The sequence below is a fragment of the Rhipicephalus microplus genome, chromosome 1, assembly GCF_043290135.1.
Source record: "Rhipicephalus microplus isolate Deutch F79 chromosome 1, USDA_Rmic, whole genome shotgun sequence".
Classification (NCBI taxonomy): Eukaryota; Metazoa; Arthropoda; class Arachnida; order Ixodida; family Ixodidae; genus Rhipicephalus; species Rhipicephalus microplus.
This window is the reverse complement of record NC_134700.1, coordinates 276,781,542-276,806,843: the sequence shown is the minus strand read 5'-3', so window position 1 is coordinate 276,806,843 and position 25,302 is coordinate 276,781,542. Positions and strand designations below refer to the sequence as shown.

The window sequence follows — 25,302 nt, the reverse complement described above, 5'->3', positions numbered from 1 at the left end:
GTCTGTCGCATAACAACCTGGAGCAGCCGTGCACATATAGATGCGCTGTAAGGCCATCGAATACATTGCTATCGCATTCATTGCTTCGCCCTTTTGGCGAAACTGCATGTGACTTCTTTGGCCATTATTGTAACTCGTCAGAATGTGTTTCTCAAACCAAAGAGGAAGGGGGGGGGGGGGCAAACCAAGATGAGGTAGTTCGATTTGGCACGTTCAGGCCGACACACAAAATAAATTGGTTATAAATGTGATAAAAATTTGAAAGCGTAAATACTCATGACCAGACATGCATACTTACGAGTTTAAAAATTTTATTCAGTTGATTGACTCTAAAATGATACGTCTTGTCCTCCGCGGTGGACCGGAAGAGGCTGCAGTGCTCGGCTTCTGACCCGAAAGGCGCGCATTCAACTCCGGTCGCGACGGTCGCATTTCGGCGTGGAGGCGAAATGGTAGAGACTCGTGTACTGAGCGATGTTAGTGTACGTTAAAGAACAACAGATGGCCGAAATTTTCGGAGCTTTCCAAGACGGCGTTCCTCATAATCGTATCTGGTTTTGGGTTGTAAAACCCCGTATCCTATGTCATCAGCTGACGCGCCAGACACCTCTCTGGAATATGATAGTCATTTGTAAAAAGCGAGTTTTAGCTTGTACGTATACTTCTTTACGTTACCGGTTTACGTTTACCGTGTTACCGGCGCCCGAGTTTTAGCAGCGTTTTGCTGCACATACGGGAACCTTTACGTTCGTACGTAAAAGTTTACGTTCGCCGATGATGATGATCATGGATGCACACATATACGTTTTCTTTTAAATAAAACTGAATCAGTGCTGCGGCGCAAATATAATAACTTTTAACATGTAAAGCTATCAAGTGTTTTGGTGCTATATAATCACCTAACCCATTAAAGTTGGCTGCGTGCAGAAGGCTATAAGGAGCCACCGCATAGTTCTTTAAGCCTCTCTAGTTAAGCCTCTCTGGTTGAACGGTCAGCGGCTAGCCGCATTCGCAAAGAAGTGGTCGTCGATATGGCAAAGATTGTGCTCCAAGATCCATTCCTGGCTCAAAATCTTCCGTGGGCGGAAAGAGTGCAACAAACTGCCGTAAGTTGTCGCTTCACACAGTTCAACCAGTGGCGTGTGAGTGAAATATCTTCATCGTACGCACAATAGACGCGAGTAAACTCACGTCACCTGGCTAAGTCCACTTGGGGATGATCAGGTTAAACTTGGACCGCCCTCGCGCAGGCCCTCTGGAAGGCCATGATTTGAGACGTGAGGTCGGCAGAATGGACAGCTGTCAATAATCTCCAAGGTGGCTTTTCTGTAAGGTTTGTTTTCTAACCAAAAAACTCTCGTTCACACACTGCTTTTCTCGCTCATTGTGTTGTACTCGCGTGCCTTCGCTGCACAATGAGCGAGAAAAGCAGTCCGTGAACGAGAGTCCTTGGTTAGAAAACAAGCCTTTACAGGTAAGCCGACTTGCAGATTATTGCAAACTGTCCATTTTTTTTTCGGGGGTGGGGATAGTCAACTACACCTGATGCTAGAGCGTGAGCATGAAAAAATAGAAAAACAAAATTGGGGCGTGGAACCGTTCCACCAGGTACGCCATGCAGTGTGTTAGGCTAAAACACTCAGCACACGTATGTTTACAACGCGTGGGCACATGGCGTCTAGGCTCAGTGCCTCGCCCATGGCACGCTCATGCGTGCTGTAATGCGTAAGTGTAGTTTACCTGGGGGCACGCAGTAATTATGAGAAGGGGCAAAGACCGTGATTAAAAAGACGGGACGACATTGTTTAGCCCCACCTTGCTAAGACTGGGCATCAATTTTATGTTAAGTGTAGTTCACCCAACTTTGTCAGTTAGCCGTATTGATAATCTCTTGAATTATTGTCAAAGTGCGCATGTCAAATTGCGTGTCGTATTAGAAAACACCGTGTCCACTTGTTTCTGGCTTGTAACATTTTTCATAGTTGTTTTTTCCGCGTGTTAATGTTACGACCAGGCCCGTAACCAGAAAGAAAAAAAGGGGCCGAGCCCCTCCCACTGCCAGAAATCCGGGTGACTGTTAGAATGACAATAATGACAAATAATGAAAAAAATAGCTGCTTTTCGAGGCTTTAAACGAGTGCTCCCCCTCCACACACCATCGAAAAGCTGGCCCTCTACAATTTTTCTTACGCAGCCGTTGTCATTATCATATCTTCATATAATCGCATGACTCAAAACAGCCACAAGGCGTGCATAGTTGATGCAGGCACGTTTTATCAGCCGAAAGGCTTTTCGTCTTATGAGACTGATATGACGAAAGCGCCCTGAGGGAGCACGGATCTTCTGCCAAGCAAGCACATAAATACGTCGATCCACGTATATTTGTTGCTTTGCGAGCTTGACGCGTTGACGGGTTCGGTAGAAATCGACAGCCACGAGCTCACTGATATCGTATTTTAGGCAATGATGGCGCTCTTCCTTTCGGGCCTAGTTGCAAGTCAGGCATGTCTAGGCATATTAAACACCTTCTGTTTATTATAGCGGAATTATAAGTAAGGCACGGCCTATATAGGATCCTGTAGTAAGGCAGTGAAAATAAACAAACTAGGAAGGTAATATCGATCTACGTATAGTGGCAGTTCACGTCTGCACTGTGCAATCGGAACGCACCCGAGTCGAATCCAAACCCTAGAGGAAAAACGAAAAAAAAAAAACGTCAGGTGCTAGAAACAGGGGAAACGTTTTTTTTAGAAATTTGTTTGCCACGTTTCCTTGAAACACACACAAACGCACACCAGGCCTCTTTGTTTCGCAGCCTTTCTTTGTCTCTTTGCATTTTCAGACTTTGGCGAGCTGAAATATATGCTGGCAAGGGCCTATAGGCCCTATGGAGCTCGCTTGCCTGCATTCTGCTTCCTCATTGACTCGAACGCCAACATACGCGCTGCCGCAATAATTCAGTGTCATTCGTTATTGTCGGTTGTGCAATGCCTATGTCGCCCCTTCGGTTCACATGTCCCGAGGCATGACCGGTGGTTGGTGGCAAGCGTCCAACCACGGCCATGCGGACGCCGAAGGGCATTATGGACGACGCATCGATATATAGAAAGACCGCACCTCAGAAGTCGGAAAACTGCGCAGACCGTCCGAGTCCAGCGCCGGACTACGAGTTTAGGTGTTGCAAGCGTAAGCAGCAATGGTCCGAATGCCTTCGTTTCGCCTCACGTTTTGTCGATTTGTTTTTGAGCAACTGAATTAAAGGGTTTGCGGAGTAGCCTACGACTGTCGACCTTTCAAACTATAGTAATAATAATTGCTGGGGTTTTACATCCCTAAACCACGGTATGAGGTGCGCCGTATCGGAGGGCTCCGGAAATCTGACCTCATGTTTTTTTTAACGTATAACGTCCCGAATCTAGGCCCACAGGCCCCTGGCATTTCACCTCAATCGAAATGTATTCGCCACGGCCGGGATTCTATCACGTGACTTTCGCGTCAGCTGTGAAGCACCGCAGCCACTAGGTTACCACCGCGGGTTTACGTAAAGATGAACGAACCAAAGAATGGTGGCCAAATGTCCACCACTTGCCATTTCACGCTAGAAATGCCATTATATATGAAAAACAAGTCACGGCGCATAAATGTTTATTCGAAGACGATGGAAATTATATCTGAATTAATTTTTACCTTGCGGTTTGCAAATGCCCGAAATGTGCGCTTTATGTACAAAATGTCAGTCATTGCCGTGTGTTGCTGTCCGTCGTTGCCGTCTGTATCACCTTAGCTTTTCCTTTCTTCAAAGCTAGCTTGTTTGTTATGAAAGGTCGATTATCGTCACGTGTGCTCCGTTGCGACGTCGTACACGACACAGTCCGTCGGGCTGTCACATACAACACCTCTTTGGCGTTCAAGTTATAGCAATAACAAAATATCAAATCTAAACAGAAGTGAACAGGACGTTGTTGAAACATCTCAGGCCGGTATCTGTTTTGGAAAGACTAGTTTGTGAACTTGTGAAAAAGCACTGCAATGATGAAGAGAGGATTCCTTTCGAACGTTGGTGGACATGGTATAAAACTGCCCGCGCGCAATTAGAAGAACGACGTGCGATTCACGTGTGCTGATGGGAACGCGCACGTCAGCTATTGCCAACCCTGCGTAAGTTTGACTCAATGGCGACGTTTATCATGTCAGTGCCGAGGAAAAAATCGGTGGCCACGAGGTTCGCGCAGCGCCACCAGGTATCCCTGAACCAGCGCGTCACTTGGGCGTTCACCTCCTGCGCCATCTTGCGATTGCTCTTGAGAAAAGGCAGCTGCGCCGTCGTCTGCGCCATGGCAGACGTGGGCGTATCGAACGTTGGCTCGCACACTTTTTCATCGAGGAAGCTTTGCAGCGTCGACACGTCATTCGTGTTCGGCCAAAGGTGTTTGACGCCTTGGCCGACGTGCTCGACTCCGGGCCCGTGGTACGGATGGTTGTAGCACAGCAGCACCTTGGGACCCGGGGTCGCAACGTCCCTGCAGCCGTCCAGTATGTCGGCAAGAGGAACCCTCGTCGCGTTGCGGAACAACAGCAGTCCTCTCAGCTCTTCGGTGATGAGCTGCACGAGGCGGACGTGATTCTCGTGCGGGTTCGGGTCCCGCTTGCGAAACCCTGTCGTGAAGCGGTGAAAGTCCAGAAGCACGGGCTCCCCGGTCTCCTGGACGAACTGGCGCACCTGCCTGAGCACGTCGCGAACGGTGAGCTGTCCCTTGATGAGGTCGTGGGTGATCCAAAACTCCCCGCGGCTTTCCTGGACGCGCAGGTCGAGCGAGCGGATGCCGTACAGCAGCTGGTTCAGTATGGTCTCTTCCTGGTTGAGCAACAAGTGATCGAAGATGGTCACGTGGTCAGGTGAGGACGTGTCGTACATGGCGGAGTTGTGCGTGCCCGGCACGAAGAGGTCGACGAAGCGTAGGTGGCCTAATTCGCGACAGTGCTGTCGCATCCAGCGAGGTCGCGCCCTCAGGCAGGACGTCGAGGCAACGGGACTCTCGGGAGTCGACAGGACGGCCCAGAAGCCCAGACAATCGTCCGTCGTCAGGCTAGTCCAGTTGTAGCGAGGGAACACTACCGACGTGGTGCGTCGTCCGTCCCGGCCCGTCACCTGGTACGATTCGAGCGGATTGAAGCTGACGTTCCGCGCCGCCACGTGCGGGTCGGTGTTGAAGAGGTGCACGGAAGCGACGTCCTGAAGGTGCGAAGGCAGCCCGTACCAGTTGAGCTCTAGGCGTCGGTATCTGCCATCTTGCTTCTTCGACGCGGCTGTCAGGTAGACTCCCCAAGTGCGCCTCTCTCCTGCGGGTAATTAGGTGTGAGTGCCGTACGATAGCGTCATATTCGCAGCGTTATAGATAACTAGCAGAACGCCATGCTTATACCATGGTGCACCGATGTAACATGCATGATGGAAATGACCATGACGATTCAGTGCATGTTAACGACTGTATACGTCTAGCAAAAGAAATGCGCAAATCAGTACGAGGAAACACATTAATTCAACAATGTAATACGCGGAACACACGAGGGCCGTGAGTGAACAAGCTGAATTTTAGTTGCGACTGTAAAATCAAGCTGAAAAAGTTGAAACATAGGGATGCGGGCAACAACGTGAAAAAAAAAAATAATACTGTGAGCCGTATATTTCCCTGCAGTGTCTTGGCTACTCGTAAAATACCTGTGCCTTCGTCTGAGTTACCGCAAAATTGGCTCGAAAACATCGTAACACCGCTGCTGTCTTCGTTTATATCGGCATTCCGGCACCAACCACGTAATGGTCAAAGAAAGAAGACACCCGTCAAATTGATTTTGTACGCGCTTAAGCTTGACGTTCCCTCTCTTTAATTTTACAGACATGTACTGAGACTATTCAATTAGCTATATTGCTTACCGGGTTTAACTTCGTTTTTAAAACCATGACCCAACTTCACTGATGAGGTATCGTTAATCGTACAATGAGCGTGCTCTATACTGTGTGATGCCAAGTCCGTATCTCGCTGAATGCACCGCACGTTTTACCGCAATCGAACCACCCCGGAGTAATGTCGGCATCTCCAATCTCTTTTTTTTTTTTTCTGCGCCTGGAAAGTGCTTGTTATTCGCTCGCGTGGTTTTTGAGTGCTCCGGAATTCATAAGCAACCGTACAGTGCATGGTTTCCGTGACGTTCTTTCCTGGAAGGTTTGCGATTAGGAATCGAAGCACGCGTTGCCTGCAATCGGCGGTGGTTCGTATTGGATTGATCGGCCTGCGTAACGCTGCTAGTTAGCGGTCTTCGCTTGTATGCAGTTGTAGCAGTGCCGCAGATCCCCGATATATTGTGGAGTGAAATGTGTGGTCGCCACGCCATCTAGGCGCACTATATTATAAGCATTAGAATCAAATTCTTGAGCTGGCTCCGGGTTTTCATATAAGACGCATCGTAATTATTAATAAGCCCTGCACGCGCTGTCAAAAGCGAAGATGCAGGAGGACCTAATGAAATTCGCACGATGCATGGTATCTTTCGATTGGCAGCCGTGATCTGTTAAAGTGACATCAGAGGATGAATGTTGCTGCGGTCCAGCCATGGCACGAATGAATGCCGGTAAATATATTTGCTGCCCAAATACACCAGTAGGACGGTTTTGTCGCCGTCTTGACAAATGTCGATCGTAACGAATGAGGGGGGCGGGAATAGATATGTAGAATAAATTAAAAAAAGATTTAAGAAATGATTGCGATCAAGTGAATGCTTGCCGATGCTGGCAGCCAATGGCCGTTTTGTTTCATGTCCGTCCGTCCGTGTCATCAGACGAAGCACGTCGGATCTCGCGCCATTCGCACACCCACGTGTCGCTCTTCAGCTCGAAATGTAGTTCACGGCTTCGCGACACTCGCACACTTTTTCCGTAGTTCGCGTAACAGAGAGACGGCGTTACTGTCGCTCACCGTGCTCTTGTGCGGAGACGGCGACGAGCAGCAGGAGCAGGGGGACGCGTCGCATGGTGCTCGGAGCGGTTTTTCCTCTCCGGTCGCGATAAGCGTCGCGTCACTTTCCCAGAAGCGACCTCGCCACGCAGCCGCGATTAATCGCCAGCACGCGATGAGGCGCCCCCAGCGCAGGCGCGAAAGAGAGACGAAATGTTCGTATTTTTTTGTTCCGTTTTGTTTCGTATCCCTCCTCCCAACTTGGATCGTCCGAAGCGTGCCCTCACGTTTTTCCCTCCTCCCAACTTGGATCGTCCGAAGCGTGCCCTCACGTTTTTCCCTCCTCCCAACTTGGATCGTGCCCTCACGTTTTTCCGGCACTCGGCCAACGGTTCTTGTCTGCGCCTTGTAACATACACGCTCGGACAGCAACAGGAAAAAAAAAACAAACAACCAAAGGAGACCACGTGTCCACGTAAGGCGATTGAACCACGCGTGAGATTGGAAAGAAGAAGCGACTGTCCAGACCAGACGACAATGTCATTAGAAAGTCGGTTACTATTGCCCGCTCTCATGCGCGGACAAATAAGGTGTCGTCGAGAGTGCCTGAACGCGGCTTGGTCAGACGGTTGAGAAGGCGAGCTCTTCACATTTCGACGTCTGCAGCTTCGCAATAGGTCTTACGTATGCCTCAGCACTATACATGCGTGGCAGAGTGGGTTCCAACCCATTTTCCAAATTTTTTTTTTAGTTATACGCACGCTTACACGGAGGAGAGTCGGACTTCGTCTAACATTTATTAAAAGATAGCCATAGTACGCTTAAATTGCGACAGGTAGATTGCCACTATCCCTCAAGAGGAAGGTGTATAACAGCTGTATCTTGCCGGTACTTAGCTACGGAGCAGAAACCTGGAGACTTATTACGAAGAGGGTTCAGCTTAAATTGAGGACAACGCATGCGAGCAATGGAATGGAAAATGGTAGGTATAACCTTAAGAGACAATAAGAGAGCAGAGTGGATTAGGAAACAAACGGGGGTTAAGGATATCATAGTTGAAATCAAGAAGAGGAATTGGAGATGGGCCGGGCATGTAGCGCGTAGACAGGATAACCGCTGGTCATTAAGGGTAACTAACTGGATTTCCAGAGAAGACAAGTGGGTTAAGGGGAGGCAGAAGGTTAGGTGGGCAGATGAGATTAAGAAGTTTGCGGGTATAAATTGGCAACAGCAACCACAGGACGGAGTTAACTGGTGGAACATGGGAGAGGCCTTTGTCCTGCAGTGGGCGTAGTCAGGCTGATGGTAATGATGATGATAATTATGATGATGATGATGAACCATAGTACGCACCTCGTTTTCCAACAAGGACGCAATATGAATATTTATTGGGCAAACATAAAAAAAGTAAGTGGGTTGATGAGCCAGTATGCAGTAGAACAAAGGCAACTGCCCATTCTGCAATGCGCACTTAGAATTTAGGAAGTAACACGAATTATTTTATAGCGACACGCGTTACTAGCACATGCTTTCGTTTAACATAGAAATAAAACAGTGGCTATATCACTGTTCAATGCTTGCAGTCCGAATGTGGTATTAACCCTACCATTTTTATGGGGCAGGAAAGGAATTGGGGGGGAGGGGCGCAGTGTATGGCGATGGATCGCAGTATTGACACGCGAATTCAGCTTAACAATTTTTATAGTAGAAACGTACTCTAAATTACGGCAACGGCATCAAAAGAGGCGTGATCTTTCTTGTCAGACGAGACAGCGAAATGTTGAATGCCAATAAGGACGATATACTACGTCCTTTCTTCGTGATCAGTTCGAGCACATGCGCCATATAATTTTACGGTTGGTTTGTCAGCATCACGCGCCTTGCTTCGAAGGACGTTGCGCATCAACAATTGAAGGCCGTTCGGTGAAAGTATTACAAAATCGACGTCAAGTGTTGTACGCGCAATACAGGCACTTGAGCTATTATAAGCACACTCTGGCCATCACGTGTGCACGGCTCTGGCAGTTTTCTTCCCTTTATGCACGCTATCTCGGAATAACGTGAACCTGCTTTTTGTGAAAATGTTGATGTGGACTACGAATACGAATATTGAGCTAAGAATATGATTGAAACTGCTCTTTGTTATCAGATAGTGCAGATATGTAAGCGTCCTTGCTCCGAAATGGCTCGTGTTTTCAAAAATTGTCCCTACTTATCCCGATGTGAAGTAGAACTAACAGCTTCCGGATGAAGACATCAAAAGTGAATATTGCATGTGACAGTACATGTCAAGGCCCATTAGCTTGCACATTTTACATAGCTAGCAACCTGCATTAAACATGCCTGAAAGATCCTGTTTTTTTTTCTTCTTTTTAGTAAACCACAGGTCCACTACACTATCACCTTGGAGGTATAAAAAAACTCATACCACGCGTGGAATAAAAGGAAGAAACAAGCAATAACACTTCTAAGTCGAAGTCATGGATATGACGCGATATATTTGGAATATGTTTGCCGTCTTAGGTTTTTTCAAATAAATTTATTTATGCTTTACTTGTTTGTGGTCCCACTTTATTGATTAGCATCATCTTTATTCCATCCAGCCCTGTCACCACGCTCATTGATATTTTCTCTTTCTACTTTTGTGAGCGAACTATGTTCAGCATCAATTGTATTGTCCTGACTTCCCTTTCATGTTTGGGTCACTCTTTCGCTGCTTTTCAATGACTCAACTTTATTACCTCTAATGTACATGATTACGACTTCCCTTCCAAAATTCATCTTATCGTACTCAGCACATTTTTTTCTCGCTGTGCATAGATACTTCTTATTGCGAAGTATTCTTGGAGTGCTTTCGATGTATTTCACGCAACCGCAGCAGAGTTTTTTCGGTATCAATTCCTGTTCTACATGGCCTTGACTTCTCCGCAATGTTTGGATCATTCATTCGCCGATTTGGAACGATCCAACTGTATTACCTCTAATGTACTTCATTACGTCATGCCTCGCCGCGTTGGTCTAGGGGCTAAGGTACTCAGCTGCTGACCCGCAGGTCGCGGGATCGAATCCCGGCTGCGGCGGCTGCATTTTCGATGGAGGCGGAAATGCTGTAGGCCTGTGTGCTCAGATTTGGGTGCTCGTTAAAGAACCCCAGCTGGTCGAAATTTCCGAAGCCCTCCACTACGGCGTCTCTCATAATCATATATGGTAGTTTTGGGACGTTAAACAACACATATCAATCATTCATTACGCGCTCCCTCTCGAAATTTATCTCTTCTTTACATTGTCTACGTATAGGCTGGCACAAGATCGCACGTTTTAACGCGAGATCGTTAAAGAGCTCGTTGTGGAGAAATTCCGGTGCCGGCGGCGGCGTTGTTGGTTGTGAGCGAGAAATTATCATCTTGTGCGTGACCGAAAAATCGAGAAAGATGCAAAGGAAATAAATAGAAAATGATCGACCTGAGCGAAGTTCAAAACGAGGTCGTTTTCGTGGCAAGCGGGTGCTCTGCCATAGAACCCCGCGCCTGCTTGGAAATGCAGTGAAAATGACTTCCCCTGGTTGTAAATGCCGTCGAAGGTAACTTGTATATACTTCACAAACTCACGCGTCCTGTATACGTGCTTCACAATTCAACACGTAATATCGCAGTAATAATGCGTGGTACAAGCGTACATTACGATCGGGCGTCAGAACACGTGATTATCATGACTTCATAGTTCACAGCGGGCCATCTACTGCAAAAGGCACACACGTTACCGCGCCTTTTTCCCTTAAAGCCACGTGGTGGGTGCATAGCAACCTCGAAAAGACTTGACGTGCACAATTGCCCGTGGCTTAAAACATGCTATACCCATTACGCGGAATGCAGCTGTATGCGAAATCTTCCCTGATACAAGCCATTTTGAACTCAGTACGCACTATAGGGACAGAATATCGCTATCGCATTCAACTCTTAAAGGCGAAGCTTAAGGGCCTCCAAATTTTCTTTTTTTCTCCGTTTTTTTCCTCCGCCTATATTATTAAATATTATACTCGTGTGTTCTCGCGCTGTTTTACGTAACCCCGTTACCTTTAGCGACAAAGACTATACTAGATGAGCTGATTGCCTTGTGCTGTTGTGTTATCTGAGTCCTGAGATCTCTGGCCTTATAAACGGATGAAAAATCGGCGGCGAAACAGTCAGCATCCGACATCATCCGACATCATCCGACATCATCCGACATCATCCGACATCATCCTAGTCTAGGAGCCTGAATCCCCACTTTTGCTAGACCGTTTGCTCACGTGCTTCCGAAACTCGGCCTGTCAGAAAGATTTTTTTCTAATAATGCAATTAATGAACTGTGGTCCCGTTCATATAGACATTTAGAGAGAGTTCGTTCCACTTGCTGAATGGAGAACGTTTAGCCTTCTTGTGCGCGCGATCTTCATGCTTCTGTGCACTTATAAGTTCAGGGGGGAACTAATGAGGATATTTACGATGTTTAATGTATATTGCGGAATAAACGTACGCATGTTACTTGACGCAAGCTCAATAAACTCCTCAACTTCTTCAACATTTGGTTTGTCAGTAACCTGGGACAAATAAATGGCTGACAAGTAATGATAAAAGCCTGTGTAGTCACCTCTCTTGAAAAGAAACCTTGGATAAGTTGGTTAAATTGACTACTGCAGCTTGTTTTTTTTTGGTATTTAAAGATAAATTTATATTGAATGGTGGGTGGAGTTTGTCAGGACGAATAAGAGAGCTGTCAAGTAAAGGGTTAATGGTGTTGTATGTAGCCGGCGGATCGGAGCTCGAAACTTCAATAGGTTGATTGTTTGAAAGCCTTGGACAGTCTTAGATATTTTCTTTACAATCGATGACTGTGTTATGTGTCAGTAGTGAAGTAAACGTCACAAAATTCAAAAGCAGGCTGTACTTTTTCCCAATGAAACGATTATAATGAGAAAAGATAAGCGCGCTCTAGTCAACCCCACGCACATTGAAGTCATATTAAACGCAATTTCAAGTCTGCCCCAAAAAGTCTGAAAGAGGCTTTGTATCTTAATTATTGCGCATATCTGAGGCACCATAACAACACGTATATATTCTGCATGTGCGTCTTTTCGTTTGGTTGCACTGAAATCTCGGTCGCTGCGGAAGGCGGTGGAGGCTGAGGGAAAATAAGTCAGATGAGGGAATTTCCGAGCCCAGCCAGGTTTCTGTAATAGCAAAAACGGGAAAAGACCGAAAAAAAAAAAAATGTTTGCGAAAGACTCGTTTGTCTTGGTAAGGACACCACTATCGAGCATTCTCGTAGAATATGTCTACGTTACACAGCACTTTTGACACCAGGCACTATTATAGCTCATACGGATGAAGCGTGTCGTCGCGGAGCACCCCACGAAAAGGCAACAACAACAACAACAACAACAACAACAACAACAACAACAACAACCGACAACAACAACAACAAAAACAACCGACAACAACAACAACAAAAACAACCGACAACAAAAACAACCGACAACAACAACAACAACCGACAACAACAACAATAATAATAATAAAAGATTGGTTTTATTGTGTGCTCTCGTCACAGTGGTCTACTGCATGGTTATGGTCCCTGTCTACTGGCCCACAGTTATACCGGTTATACTGGGATCGAATTTCAGTCGCGGCGGCAGTATTTTCGATGGAGGTGAAAATGCTTGATGCCCATGTGCTTCGCTTTAGGTGCACGTTAAAAAATCCCGCGTGGTCGAAATTTCCGAAGCCCTCCACTACGGCGTCTCGCGTAATCATAGCGTGGTTTCGGGACGTTAAACGCCATGACATATTTCTTATTGTGTTGCCTTTTATTTGTTTTGGATGACCATTTCTAGTTCTCAGGCTCGGATGCTTGAATTATGCTTCTAATTTTTTCGATCATTCCCGTTTCTCGCGAATTTTCGTGAAAGATTCCAGGCCCTACACCAACAAAGTTATTTACTGAATTCCCCACAAAATATAACCTTTTCGCTGGAATTAAACCAATCCTTTGTTTCACGTGCATTTGAATATTGAAATAGGCGTCAGTGGCCGAGATAACTTCTTCGAATTAACCCCATGGTGGCAACGACCTACTTTTTATGTATTTAGTCTTCAATTGTGTGTTCCGCGAACGTAAGAAATTTTATATATAGGCGCCTGTTGGAAGAAGTTCTGCGTTGTGCTTGTTCTTTCTGCCTGTGTCTCACACGCCAACGTGCCCGCAGCAAAGTATTTTCGCTCGAATGCATGGAGTGAAAGCGGTGGCGCTATAATTATATTATTACAAGCCAGACACTCCGTTGCCAATGCATTTCAACTGAGTTCAGTGCCACGGAGTCCTGAATTACACTTAGCGCGATGCGGCAGCTTCTTTATTTGTTCGAATGATTCTCGTTCGCGGCTTGTTATCAAAGTAATCATTACTTAATTAAAAACTACGGCTTTGTTACGCCTCATTTCATTTCGTTAGTTTCTTTTTAGAAACTCGTCCTTCATCACCACAAAATAAAAGTGAGCAGCCCGTTCCAATCTTCAAAACTCAGCTCAGTTTGGGCCTTACAAGATTAACAATAGTTTGTTACAACAACAACAACAACAACAACAACAACAACAACAACAACAACAACAACAACAACAACAACAACAACAACAACAACAACAACAACAACAACAACAACAACAACAACAACAACAACAACAACAACAACAACAACAACAACAACAACAACAGGCTTTACAATAATAATATAATAGTTGCGCTAGTTATTCAAAAATTAAGATAGGATTATGCCATATAGTGGAGGGCTCCAAAAGTTTTGACCATATAGGGTGTGCTTTAGCGTGCGCCTAGATCTACATACACGGGCCTTCGTTCCGCCCCCATCGAAATGCGGCCGCCACAGCCTCCCGGGATTCTATCCCGCGACCTTCGGGTTAGGAGCCGAGTACCAGGACCACTGGACCGCTATGGCAGGTTCTTGTAACATAGGCAAGCTCTCATGATATGCTCATAATGCACTAAAAAAATTGGACTTACTCCTCACATGATATGCTAGCTGCTAAGCCTGCACGTCTATACCAAGGATATTTCATATGCCTAAAAGAGATGCTTTGTTATCAGTCGCGCACGACATCCTATACAGCGTTGCAGCTTCACAGTGGATCATCTTTGTTGCAGAAAGCAATGTCTAGCGCACATTCGTTGAGCAACGTCCAAGCTGTGGCAAGAACTTATTGCAGTTTTCCTTGGCAAGCTTACGCTGCTCCTCACAAGGAAATGCTTCTTCGCCGTTTCCCGCATAAGCAAGATAGAAAAGAATGCCGTTAACATTAAGGACATGATAGATATATCCATGAGCACAACAGCTGCACCTGAAAGGGTTCTCAAGGTTTGTAAGCATGATGGGACTATACGTATAATTCGAGTGATTGATAAACTCTGACGCTCTTTAATGCAGTTTCGTTCCAAAGACGAATTTACGGGATCCTTCGTTGTGGGAGATATAGCCGTAACGTTCACAACCGCTATCGCTAGATTACTGCTCCTGCGTCAGACTGCACATTTTTGCTCCACCGTGGTGGTCTAGTGGCTAAGGTACTCGGCTGCTGACCCGCAGGTCGCGGGTTCGAATCCCGGCTGTGGCGGCTGCATTTCCGATGGAGGTGGAAATGTTGTAGGCCCGTGTGCTCAGATTTGGGTGCACGTTAAAGAACCCCAGGTGGTCGAAATTTCCGGAGCCCTCCACTACGGCGTCTTTCATAATCATATGGTGGTTTTGGGACGTTAAACACCACAAATCAATCAGACTGCACATTTGGCTATCCATTTTTTTTTTCACCCTGTTATTTATCTTGCTTTTTCTTCCTCTTGCAAGTTGGCGGGTGTTGCAAACCTTGCGGGACCGACTTTCATTAATGCATTGTCGTTCATAAAGTTTGAGATAGATAGATAGATAGATAGATAGATAGATAGATAGATAGATAGATAGATAGATAGATAGATAGATAGATAGATAGATAGATAGATAGATAGATAGATAGACAGATAGATAGATAGATAGATAGATAGATAGATAGATAGATAGATAGATAGATAGATAGATAGATAGATAGAGTCTTGGATTGACTTTACGACCGTAGCTTCACTTTCCCGTAATAGTATCTTTTGTGGCACATGGTTACCCTCAAAATGCGTGGCTCCTTCACTGGTAAGAGCTTCAAAGAATATTCGTAGTAATATTTGTACCGTCTTTTGCGGCAATGCACGCGTGTGTACAGGGTGTGTAAATGACGCCACTCGGTATTTACGAAAGTGGTGGAAGATTAGAGCTCTGACGTTAACGTTGACCAATCCATAAGAGGATATAGAGCATTCAAGGCAGGACTGCGGACTTGGAGCGTCAGTTTACGAGCGCGATATCACAGCTTTGCGTCCTCGTGACGTTTGCTATCAACACTCGTAAGCTCATGTGTCGCTCAGAAGGCGGGAAACCTCGGTGATAGTCGGGGGTCACCGGTTATATCTCACCACTGTTTCAAACAATCAGACACGCTTCAAGACTGCCCTAGCGTTTCGAATGACGAGGATACATTGAAAAGCGTAGCCGGAACATATGACATAGATAAGAGGGAAAAAAACTAACAGGGTCTTTTATGCATTCACATAAAATGACTCGGAAGGCGAAAGCATTCTTCTTTTTTTTCCCACTCAATGTCTTCTTCGCCAATCCCCCGTTGTTCTTGGCCATCTTTCATTGGAATCGATTACCAGAAGATATTGCCACAATTCATAATCACGATTTGTTTGTAAGCCACTTGAAGCGATTTTTATTATCAGAGCCATGAACCACGTACTATGTGCGCTTGCTTCGTATTTCTTTTCCATTTGTTTTTGTTTGTTTGTTTGCTTTTCTACCGTTTTCTGTTACATGCCCGCTCTTGACTGTGTTTGCTCTTGAATTGAAATTTACTCAACACAATGTTCTCCCCCCCCCCCCCCCCCTATGTAATGCCCTTCGGGGACTTTAGGGTATCTGAATAAAAAAAATTGCCCGCAGCTTCCCTCGGGGGAACACTGAGGAGGATGCGGAGCATATAATTGGTTAACGGGGTGTTAAAGTGCGACTTACTTGGGTCGATGGCTAAATTGGTTAACGTGGTTGTGAAATGGGGTGTTAAATTGCGACTTACTTGGGTCGATGGCTAAATTGGTTAACGTGGTTGTAGGAGGGGGTGTTAAATGAGTGAACACGTACACACGTATGCGAAAGGGCGGCGCTGGTCGAAGGGACGTCGATCATTGTGTTTGTGGATTCGTTGGAATTCATTTCACCGCGACCTTGGACGTCGACGCGCCGTACAAACCAACCGACGAGCGGCAACTGAGCGAGCGAGCGCCGACCTTGAGTATATATACAGCTCGATGGCGCATGCACTGTCAGCTGTTGAATGTTCTCGAAGCGCGACGCCACATGCGCGTCCACTGGAGAATCAGGAGAATTGTAGATGTCGAACGCGATGTGTAGAGGAGGAAGGGTGCACAGATGGTGGAGGAGTGAAGCACGCGCGGTGTGTAGAGGAGGAAGGGATGCACAGATGGTGGAAAAGTGGGCGACGGCGCGACGGCGCATGCGCGCGCGTCAGCTGTCGAATGTTCGAGAAGCGGTGCGGACGGCGCGGACGGCGCACTACAAGGCGCGAGTATAAGATGCTTCCGCATCTAAAAAAATGTATTTACCCTCACCGGCCTCCCTCGGAAAGGATCGCGCACCTACAGCGTGATTCATTGGCATTGCGAGCTTTTTTGCAGCTCACCTTGTCCTGCACTGCATCCGTGACCGACCCATCCTTAAACAAGCGACGACGTCATGTGACTACGTCATCGTGTGGCTCCACATTATCACATCATATCACATCGTGGCGTCACAATTTTCGGCGGTCTGTGAAATCTCGGTCATGATTATTTTTTGCGTCACTAACGTTGGCACCAACGCGACGGATCACCAGTGGTCAGTTTTTTGCGTTTGATGAGGCATTTTAGGCTTGCATCTTAATGATAATACGAGAACGCATAGCAGGATTGAGTCGGGGTATAGAAATAATCAACTCTTTCCAGTCTGCGTGATGCCATGGATTTCAAAGATTGTTCTGTTTTATCTAGGGTCCTCAAAATGATTTTTAAAATCGCTGGTTTAGCTAAAACAACAGTTTGCCCTTAGTACAGTGACTACGATATTAGTCTTCAATTTCTTCACCGAATGGGCAAGGCAAAACTTCGCCTTTCCTGATAGTTCCCCGGCGAGTGGCAGAAAGAATTCACACTGTGTTTGTCCTGTTTATTTTTGGGCCTCCAGGTGGCCTGGCCTGCACAAGGCAGATTACTCTATAGCCCCTTAATCTTTCATCATTATCTTTCATCATCATTTTTATCATATTTCTGACGGAGTTCACTTCATTCAGGGCAAAGAAATTTGCCATGTACCACCAATCAACTTGGTCCCGCATTTGTTGTGGCCTCGTTGTCCCCACAAGTTTCTCAGACCCAGGAGTCGAACTAGCTTTCTATCTCCCTCATCACGCATTTGCCTTCTTTTGGAATCCAGTCAGTTATCTTGCCTGCACACTACATGTAATTGTCCACGTCCATTTCTTCTTCTTGAATTCGACTAAGATGTCCTTAACACCACTTTGTTCCTTTCCTTTCATTTCCCTTACCATTGCTCGCTGCGTCGTCATCAGTCAAAGTTGAACTCTTTTTGTATGCTTCATGGTGTCTGCTCCGTAGATAAGTACAGGTACGATGCAACTGTTGTATACCTTCCTCATGAGGCATAGTGGTAGACTACCATTCATGATTTCAGAATGCTTGCTGAATGTGCTCCATCCTATACTTTTTCTACTGGTAGGTAGGTAAAAACTTTATTTTTCCTTTGTAAAGAAAAGGGACAATGGGACAGAGATGAGGAGAGGTTCTACGCCCAGTAGTTCCCCGCAACCCTCTCTGCCCAACTCAGGATGGCCTTCTGGACGTCGGGTTTCAATCTGCGCAAGGTAGCCTCCCACAGCTCCTCATTGCTAACTACTTTTCGGAGAAATGGTGGGGGGGGGGGGGGGGGGGAATGCTTAGGGCACCGCCACATGATATGATTAAGGTTTGCTTTCCGTGCGCAGCAACATTTACAAGAAGAGGACGGGTAAATAGAAGGGTACATGCGGTGAATAATGTAGGGGGAGGGAAAGGTGCGAGTCTGCAGGTGTCGCCACAGTACATCGCGCCTTCGCGGGGATTTTTAAATTAGCGGGCGGCGATAAGGTTAAACGGCCGAGGCGATAGTGATTGCAGAGGTCGTGAAATGTTAGAAGGCGATCCCGCGCAGCAAATGGTGCCGTTGTCGAAACGGAGCTTGTCTCTTCCAGTGCCTGCGCCCGGAACGTAAATTCTCGGGCGCCGGCGTGAGCCGCCTCGTTACCGGCAAGGCCCACGTGCGTGGGAGTCCATTTTAAAGACAGTGTCTTTTTGCGCGGGATGGGCCAGGTGGAGAGAGAGGGCAGTTTTGGACAGCCCACCCGCTCCAAAATTGTACATGGCAGTTTTGAGTCGCTAATAAAAAGTGAATATTTTGGAACTGTAAGGGCGAGAGCACAATGACTGCTTCCTCTGCCTCCTCAGAAGAGGAAGCAGACATATAGAGGCAGCAGTAGCTATCTGACCTTGTGAATTCACAACTGAGAGGGCGAGAAAGGGACACGTACTGTATTCAGCAGCATCCACGTAGAGCACTTCTTTAGAAGTAGAAGATCGTTTTTCAAGAGTTTTTGCACGCTGTCATCGACGTTGCTCGTGGTGCATAGGGTGCATGCTTTTAGGGAGTGGTGGAATGTGTAGATTCATGTGTATTTCACGCGGAGCAGTGTGTTTGGCGTTAGTCGTTGGAGTTGGCCTGATACTGAGGGTATCGAGTATGCACCTTCCGGTCTGTGTGTTGGAAAGACGGGCATATTGTGAAGTTAAGTGTGCTTCAATAAGATCAGTTAACGTGCTGAAAGTGTCTGTCTCCAGGAGCCGTGTGGTGGACGTTCGAATGGGGACTCCGAGGGTGATTTTGTAGATTTTGCAGAACAAGGTGTCTACTTCATTTTCTGCCCTTCTCAGAAGGGACAGATAAGGGAGAGAACGTAATTTTGTTCCCTTCTCAGAAGGGACAGATAAGGGAGAGAATAAGTAACTTTATCGAGGACGAAAGTTTGCAATGGATCAGGCGGAGGAGCTCTGCCTCTCGTAGCCCGCCATGCTTATTAGATATCCTGTCTATAAGGCGTAGAGTTTGGTCCACAGTTGTCCGAAGTGATTTAATGGTGTGTGTGTTTAGTCGATTTCGCTGTATGTGTAGTCCAAGCACCCTGATTTGATTGATTTGTGGGGTTTAACGTCCCAAAACCACCATTTGATTATGAGAGACGCCGTAGTGGAGGGCTCCGGAAATTTCGACCACCTGGGGTTCTTTAATGTGCACCCAAATCTGAGTACATGGGCCTACAACATTTCCGCCTCCATCGGAAATGCAGCCGCCACAGCCGGGATTTGATCCCGCGACCTGCGGGTGAGCAGCCGAGTACCTTAGCCACTAGAGCACCGCGGCGGGGTCTAGTGGCGGGTTCTATTGGCAGGGAGGAAGAGCAGTTCGGATTTAGTGGGTGAACAGGTAAGATTCATGTTACCCGCAGAAACAACCACTTTTTTCAGCAGCAGTCTGCAAAGTTTCCTGAATGTCACCGTCAGAGCTACCTGTCGTTCACAGGATAATATCATCTTTCTACTAGTTACTTTAGTCTTAAGGTTCGGCTACGTGGTCACTATATCAGTCATAAATAGACGTAATAGACGTATCTCGCTACCTATTGCAAATCGCTGTTATCTCCTGAAACTGTGGCGCATCACTTTAGTCTTCTGTATATTAATTTTCACATCTACCGCTCTGCTTGCCTTCTCCAATCCAGTAATCATGAGTAATCAAATTGACCACCGAGTTACTCAACAACACAGTGTCATCAGTGAGTCGCAGGTTTCTGAGGTACTATCCATTGACTCGAATATATCGTTAACCCTCTCTGATTAAAAAATGCACTCTGAGATCACTATAATTTTGCGTCTCAGCAAAAACTATGAAGCCAACCATATCTTCACCCGAGCGACGTGCGAAGATATAAACAATGCTATGGAGTGCGTACGTCCTAAAACAGGTGTGGTGTCGTCGATATATCGGTAGCCAAGTGCGTGCTTAAAACCTTGTGAATATATGTCAGGGCGTGAGAAATGTCTCATGCATTCACCCAATTGGAAAGAATGCTTCATGCTTTGTGATCCATCCAGCAGAGGCATAGCATCTATGCGTAGCGCTGTGAAGCACGCTTGATGTTGAGGGTCCGTCTCCATATACGATGCGGAAGTCGTAGTTCGATGGGGGTGAAATGCAACAACACTCGCGTTCTGATTCTCTAAATCAACGAAAGAATGTCCCAAGGAAAATAAAATGGCATTTGGAGATCCAGTGGGCGCCTAACAGTATATGATGCTCTGTCCCCAGGGCCAAGCAGGCAGCGAGGAAGCGAGGGTTCTTAGATTGTGGAGACCTCTAGCCCAAAGTAGAGCAGGGGCTAGTTAGGAGACACTGATTATAGTTAATTATTTGATTACTTAATTACTCATCAGGCTCAGAAAACTAATTGCTGCATCATTAGTTTTTGGCTCAGAAAACTAGATGTTTAATAATTCATCCTTCAGCTCAGAGGAAGAGTCTAACAGCTGAAGCTGTTTCTTTTTCTGACATATGTAGTTAGTGAACTTGTTAGACACACGACTTCATAGTTGTTGTTGTTTTTCGCACATAAGCGTTCGCAGGCCCCATTTTGTAGCCGGAAACCCGAGCCACAGTCCATGGAACACCAGTTCTTGGAAAGGCATATGAAGCAGTCGCTCGCGCGCTGTGCAGGCCACGCCTACTTCCGCAATCCGCTCGCCAAGAAGACAAATCGAAACAGGCATCGCCACCATCTCAGCACTCTCGCTTGGCCGAGCCGGGCTAACGAGTGACATAAGAGTCGCGCTGTCGTCGCACGCTGCTCGACTCGTTACCGCCTGTAGCGCCGCTCTCATCTTGACCAGCCGCTGTCACCGCAGTTACGTGCAGCACAGTAGAACCTGTACACTATAAGAACCGAAGGATGGCTTATCGACTTCGATGGTCTATGCCCTTGCCTTTGTTAGCCTTTGTTGGTGCACTGCCTCTTGTTATTCCCTTGTTGTTAATGTCAGCTTTTCTGCTATGAAGAATGAATATAGCGCCGGCATCAAGATCTCTCTCTGTCTCTGGTGCCCGTTGTGATCTCGCGCAATCTGTTCAACCACATTACGGGAGGGCTTACTTTTTTTTGGTTTCTTATCTTTTTTTCAACCTTTCTTTTCAGTCTTTCTAAAGCAAAAAAGTAATACACTGTATCTTATCTTCAATTCCTCATAGCCATTGAGTGGGAGGTATAGGAATGATAAAGGGAACCCCTCGTCTTTATATGGGTATAAGTACTTTACACACACGGAAATTTGCGTGCAAGGGCATTAGTATATCAGGAACACGTTCGGAGCATTTCATATCATGAATAACGTGATATACTTGTCGCTTGCGTAATGAAATCCTTTCCTTCAGTCACGTGTGACACACCCGTATAACATAGCCCAAGGAATGCGGGTATGAGCCACAGGTCAATGGCAGTTTTAGGGGAAAATATTTCGCTGTGACTGTGCGGCACCTTCCACACAGGTCTGGAGTTTTTTTTTGTGACTGGTTAGCGATCACTTTGTTGTAAGACTCACTCAGCAGGTGGCGTTAGTGCGAGTGGTAGACAAACAGATGGACGTACGGACAGACGGACAGACAGACAGACAGACAGACAGACAGACAGACAGAAAGACGGACGGGCGGACGGACAGACAGACAGACAGACAGACAGATATATAGATAGATACATAGATAGCACACGGACGGACGGATGGATGAACGGATGGATGAATGGACGTACAGACAGACAGGCAGATAGACGGACAGACATGCAGACAGACACACAGAAGGACGGACGGACGGACGGATGGATGCACGGATGAACTTCATCACCAAAAACTGCATCGTGCAGCGCATGCTTCCCAAATACGCACTCAGATGCATCCATATGCAATCTACCCAGACCCGAGGGACGTGCACAGGCTTAGTGTTTGCAAACTTCCCACTGCAGCCAGTACGAGAACCTCTCTCGCTTCATTTCACGGACCATGAGGCCGTTATAATGAAAGGACCTCGCAGTCTAGCCGACACGACAACGAAGAAATGAACAGAACAAACTGAGAAATGAAACAACAAACAAGCGAGAACAAATTGAAAGTTGGTTTGTATAATATACGCGCAGGCTTATACGTCTTTCTAATGAGGTGATGGGCTAACTTTTCTCGGGAGAGTTAAGCTTTACGGTTGACGTGTGGACGAAGCTCCCCCTCTCGACCTTCTCCCACTCATCACCATTCATTCCGGGGATATGGGGGGATTTTTTTTTATCAAACTGGGAATGGCGCTAGCAGACTTTCAAATTACTTGATCGCGTTATGAAGCTTGTATCGCAGGCGAGGCAGGCGTCGTCGGCGTTGTCGTTGAGGGAAAATTGAAGGGACGGAATGGTAGAAAATCGTGATGATGAACCTGAATCAAACACAGGCATTATGCGCGGTAGTCAAACATAACACCGCAGAGCTAGTCAGTGCTTCGAACTGCTTATGAAAAGGGCCCTAAAATGGCCTCAATCGTGGCAACATTAACTGTAGTTGCCGTGTTCACTTTCAGCCGCTTTGTAACAGTGTAAGGAACATTACATATCAATCCCTTTGATTTAACCATTCCCCAACCGGGCGGTATACTATACGGAAAACACCTATAATATATGCTCGTCATTGATTAGCAACGCGTGTTTCATTTTGAGAAAGCTGACAACTGTGTTCTAATGTAAGTGCCAACGTTACGTCGTATACCATCGGATAACTCTGGGTGTCATGGAAGTGGACGTGCCTGGTAAGCCCACAATCAATCCATTAGATAGAGGGGCAAGGGAGAGAGATAAATACAAGGAAGAGACAGGGAGGTTAACCTAGAAGAACTGGTTTGCTACCCTATAGAAGGGTGGTGGAAAAGGGTCGGAAAGAAGACAGAGATAGAGAGATATAAGGAGGGTCCTATGAGCCTCTTCCACCTCCAAATTGTTGCTTCCTTACATGGGCCCTTTTACACTGAAGACCTTCAGGAAGTGGTTCCTCCCCCTTAGAAAACAAATCCTCATTACAGGCCTGCCCCGAGATGGAGGAAGCATCAAAAAGGGAGAAGGCAGGGAGGTTAACCAGAAAGACATCCGGTTGGCTACCCTACACTGGGGGATTAGGGAAGGGGACAAGAAAGACGAGAAAGAGGGAAGAGAGGGAAAAGAAAAAAAAGGGTGGGGGGAGAGACTGACAGTAATTTCACTGCAGCGTGTAGAACTCTACCGCATGTCAGAGGCGTTCCAGGAAACACAGCAGGGCTTTCACTGCCTTGTGGGCTGTCGAGGCATGTGGACGTTGCTGTAATAGCACCTGCACAGAAAGAGGCCGATCATCCAGTCGCCGCATTGCATTGGCAAGTACTTGTCTATCTGAGGCGAATCGAGGACAATGGCACAGCAGGTGTTCGATATTTTCGTCGGTGCCGCAAACATCGCACGCCGCACTGTCAGTAATTCCGATTAAGGTGGTATAAGCTTTCGTGAAAGCAACCCGGCCTACATCGACGTGCAGCTACGCTTCTCTATCAGCCCCGAGATACCTACTCATAATGTAGTAAGGGTCGGCCCGCTCGCAGTTATTCAAAATATACAAAGCAGTTGGCCCAACTCGCAACGTTCGACTCAAAAGAATAAAGAAAAAGTATGCGACATGAGCTCCTGTATACTTCGTCTACTGTTTCGCATGAAATGCCTGAATGATTGGGATCTGGCGCCCTTTTCTTTTTCTTAGACTACGAAGTAGTCCGCCATGGTTGTGGAGTGGCCGGGGATCGGCAGATGACCGGCAAGTTGTGGTTTTTGATCACAGCCGTGGCGGTCGCATTTCGAGAGAGGAAAATGTCACTGCACATGAGAGAACCCCAAATAATCGATATTTCTGGATCCCGTCGATACGGCATGCCCAAATAATCACATCGTTGCTTTCTCACGTGAAACCCGATTATTATTATTATTATTATTATTATTATTATTATTATTATTATTATTATTATTATTATTATTATTATTATTATTATTATTATTATTTTATTGCACTAAGAAGAAGAATCGAAACCTGGCGCAGTCCGTTCGTAGTCTTTGTAAATACCAGCCAGAGTATTTTGTGTGTGTGTGTATTTCGTAATCTTACTAGCTTTGAGGAAATTTTATTGTATGAGTGCTGTGCAAGGCGCTATGTATGCCGCGAATAACGAGCAGTACCGCGTATTCGTCGCGCAGTAAATCTGTTTCAAGCCTATAGAACCGTCCAAGCCTGTCAATTCTCTTTCTAATTTGGCCCACGCATCAAGGCAGATGCCCGTCAATATCTTAGCAGTATACTATCAACCGCATCAGATTCAGGCGATGAGAGATTTCCGGCAGCAATACACCACGCGGAGTTGCTCGCAGACTGACCGTGTTACGAGGCGAAACACGAGGTATTGCTATTCGTGCACGAATCTACGTCACGGCGAGCTGTGCCGGGTTCTGAGCGATGTATCGATCAGCGGTCGCCCGGGATGTATATAGGACAGGCGTGGGACGTCAAATCGGGGACGCATTCTCCCTTCTTTTCTTTTCCGAACACCGTGGGACCGATCGTGGTGACCTGAACTCTGCTGTGGGATATTTCCTCGGTAAAGAGAGAAACGTTTGTTTCTCAATACGTGAGCCTCTGCGAAAGATGCCCCCCACAACTTGCGAGATGGCCTTCTGCGAGGCTGCTTACGCGGCTGAAAAATGTCAAGGCGAGTGATGGGAGATAGAGAGAGTTTCTCTCTATCTCTCCGTGTGTGTTTTTGTGTGTGGACGATGTCGTATACTGTGTAGATGATTTGGAGATGATGCCCTGTTAAGGCCTTTTCTGTTCCAGTCCAGGGCTGCCTTTGGTGGCTACTTTCAGACTTTGTCTGGCAACAAAAAAAGTTCGGGTTGGCGCCATTGCTACTTTCTGGCTACTTTGAACTTTTATTTTTTCTATTTTGGGGCATTTACTTGGTATT

At 46.5% G+C, this 25,302-nt stretch overlaps 2 protein-coding genes across 5 annotated transcripts in view; one reads left to right on the top strand and one right to left on the bottom strand.

Moving 5' to 3' along the window:
• Positions 1 to 25,302, top strand: part of LOC119188228 (uncharacterized) — an 83,373-nt gene that overhangs the window by 6,977 nt on the left and 51,094 nt on the right. The gene's annotated exons all lie outside the window — the stretch shown is intronic.
• LOC119165152 (uncharacterized) lies at positions 3,629 to 7,128 on the bottom strand. 2 transcript variants are annotated; one of them, XM_075895274.1, is made up of 2 exons: positions 6,972 to 7,128; positions 3,629 to 5,340 (listed from the first exon to the last, which is right to left on the bottom strand). In XM_075895274.1, the coding sequence occupies exons 1-2, from the start codon at positions 7,024 to 7,026 to the stop codon at positions 4,139 to 4,141; spliced, it is 1,257 nt and encodes a 418-aa protein (XP_075751389.1). In that variant the 5' UTR covers positions 7,027 to 7,128; the 3' UTR covers positions 3,629 to 4,138. The 2 variants fall into 2 exon arrangements, with proteins under 2 accessions (XP_075751389.1, XP_075751393.1); XM_075895278.1 differs by lacking the exon at positions 6,972 to 7,128 and adding an exon at positions 6,780 to 6,965.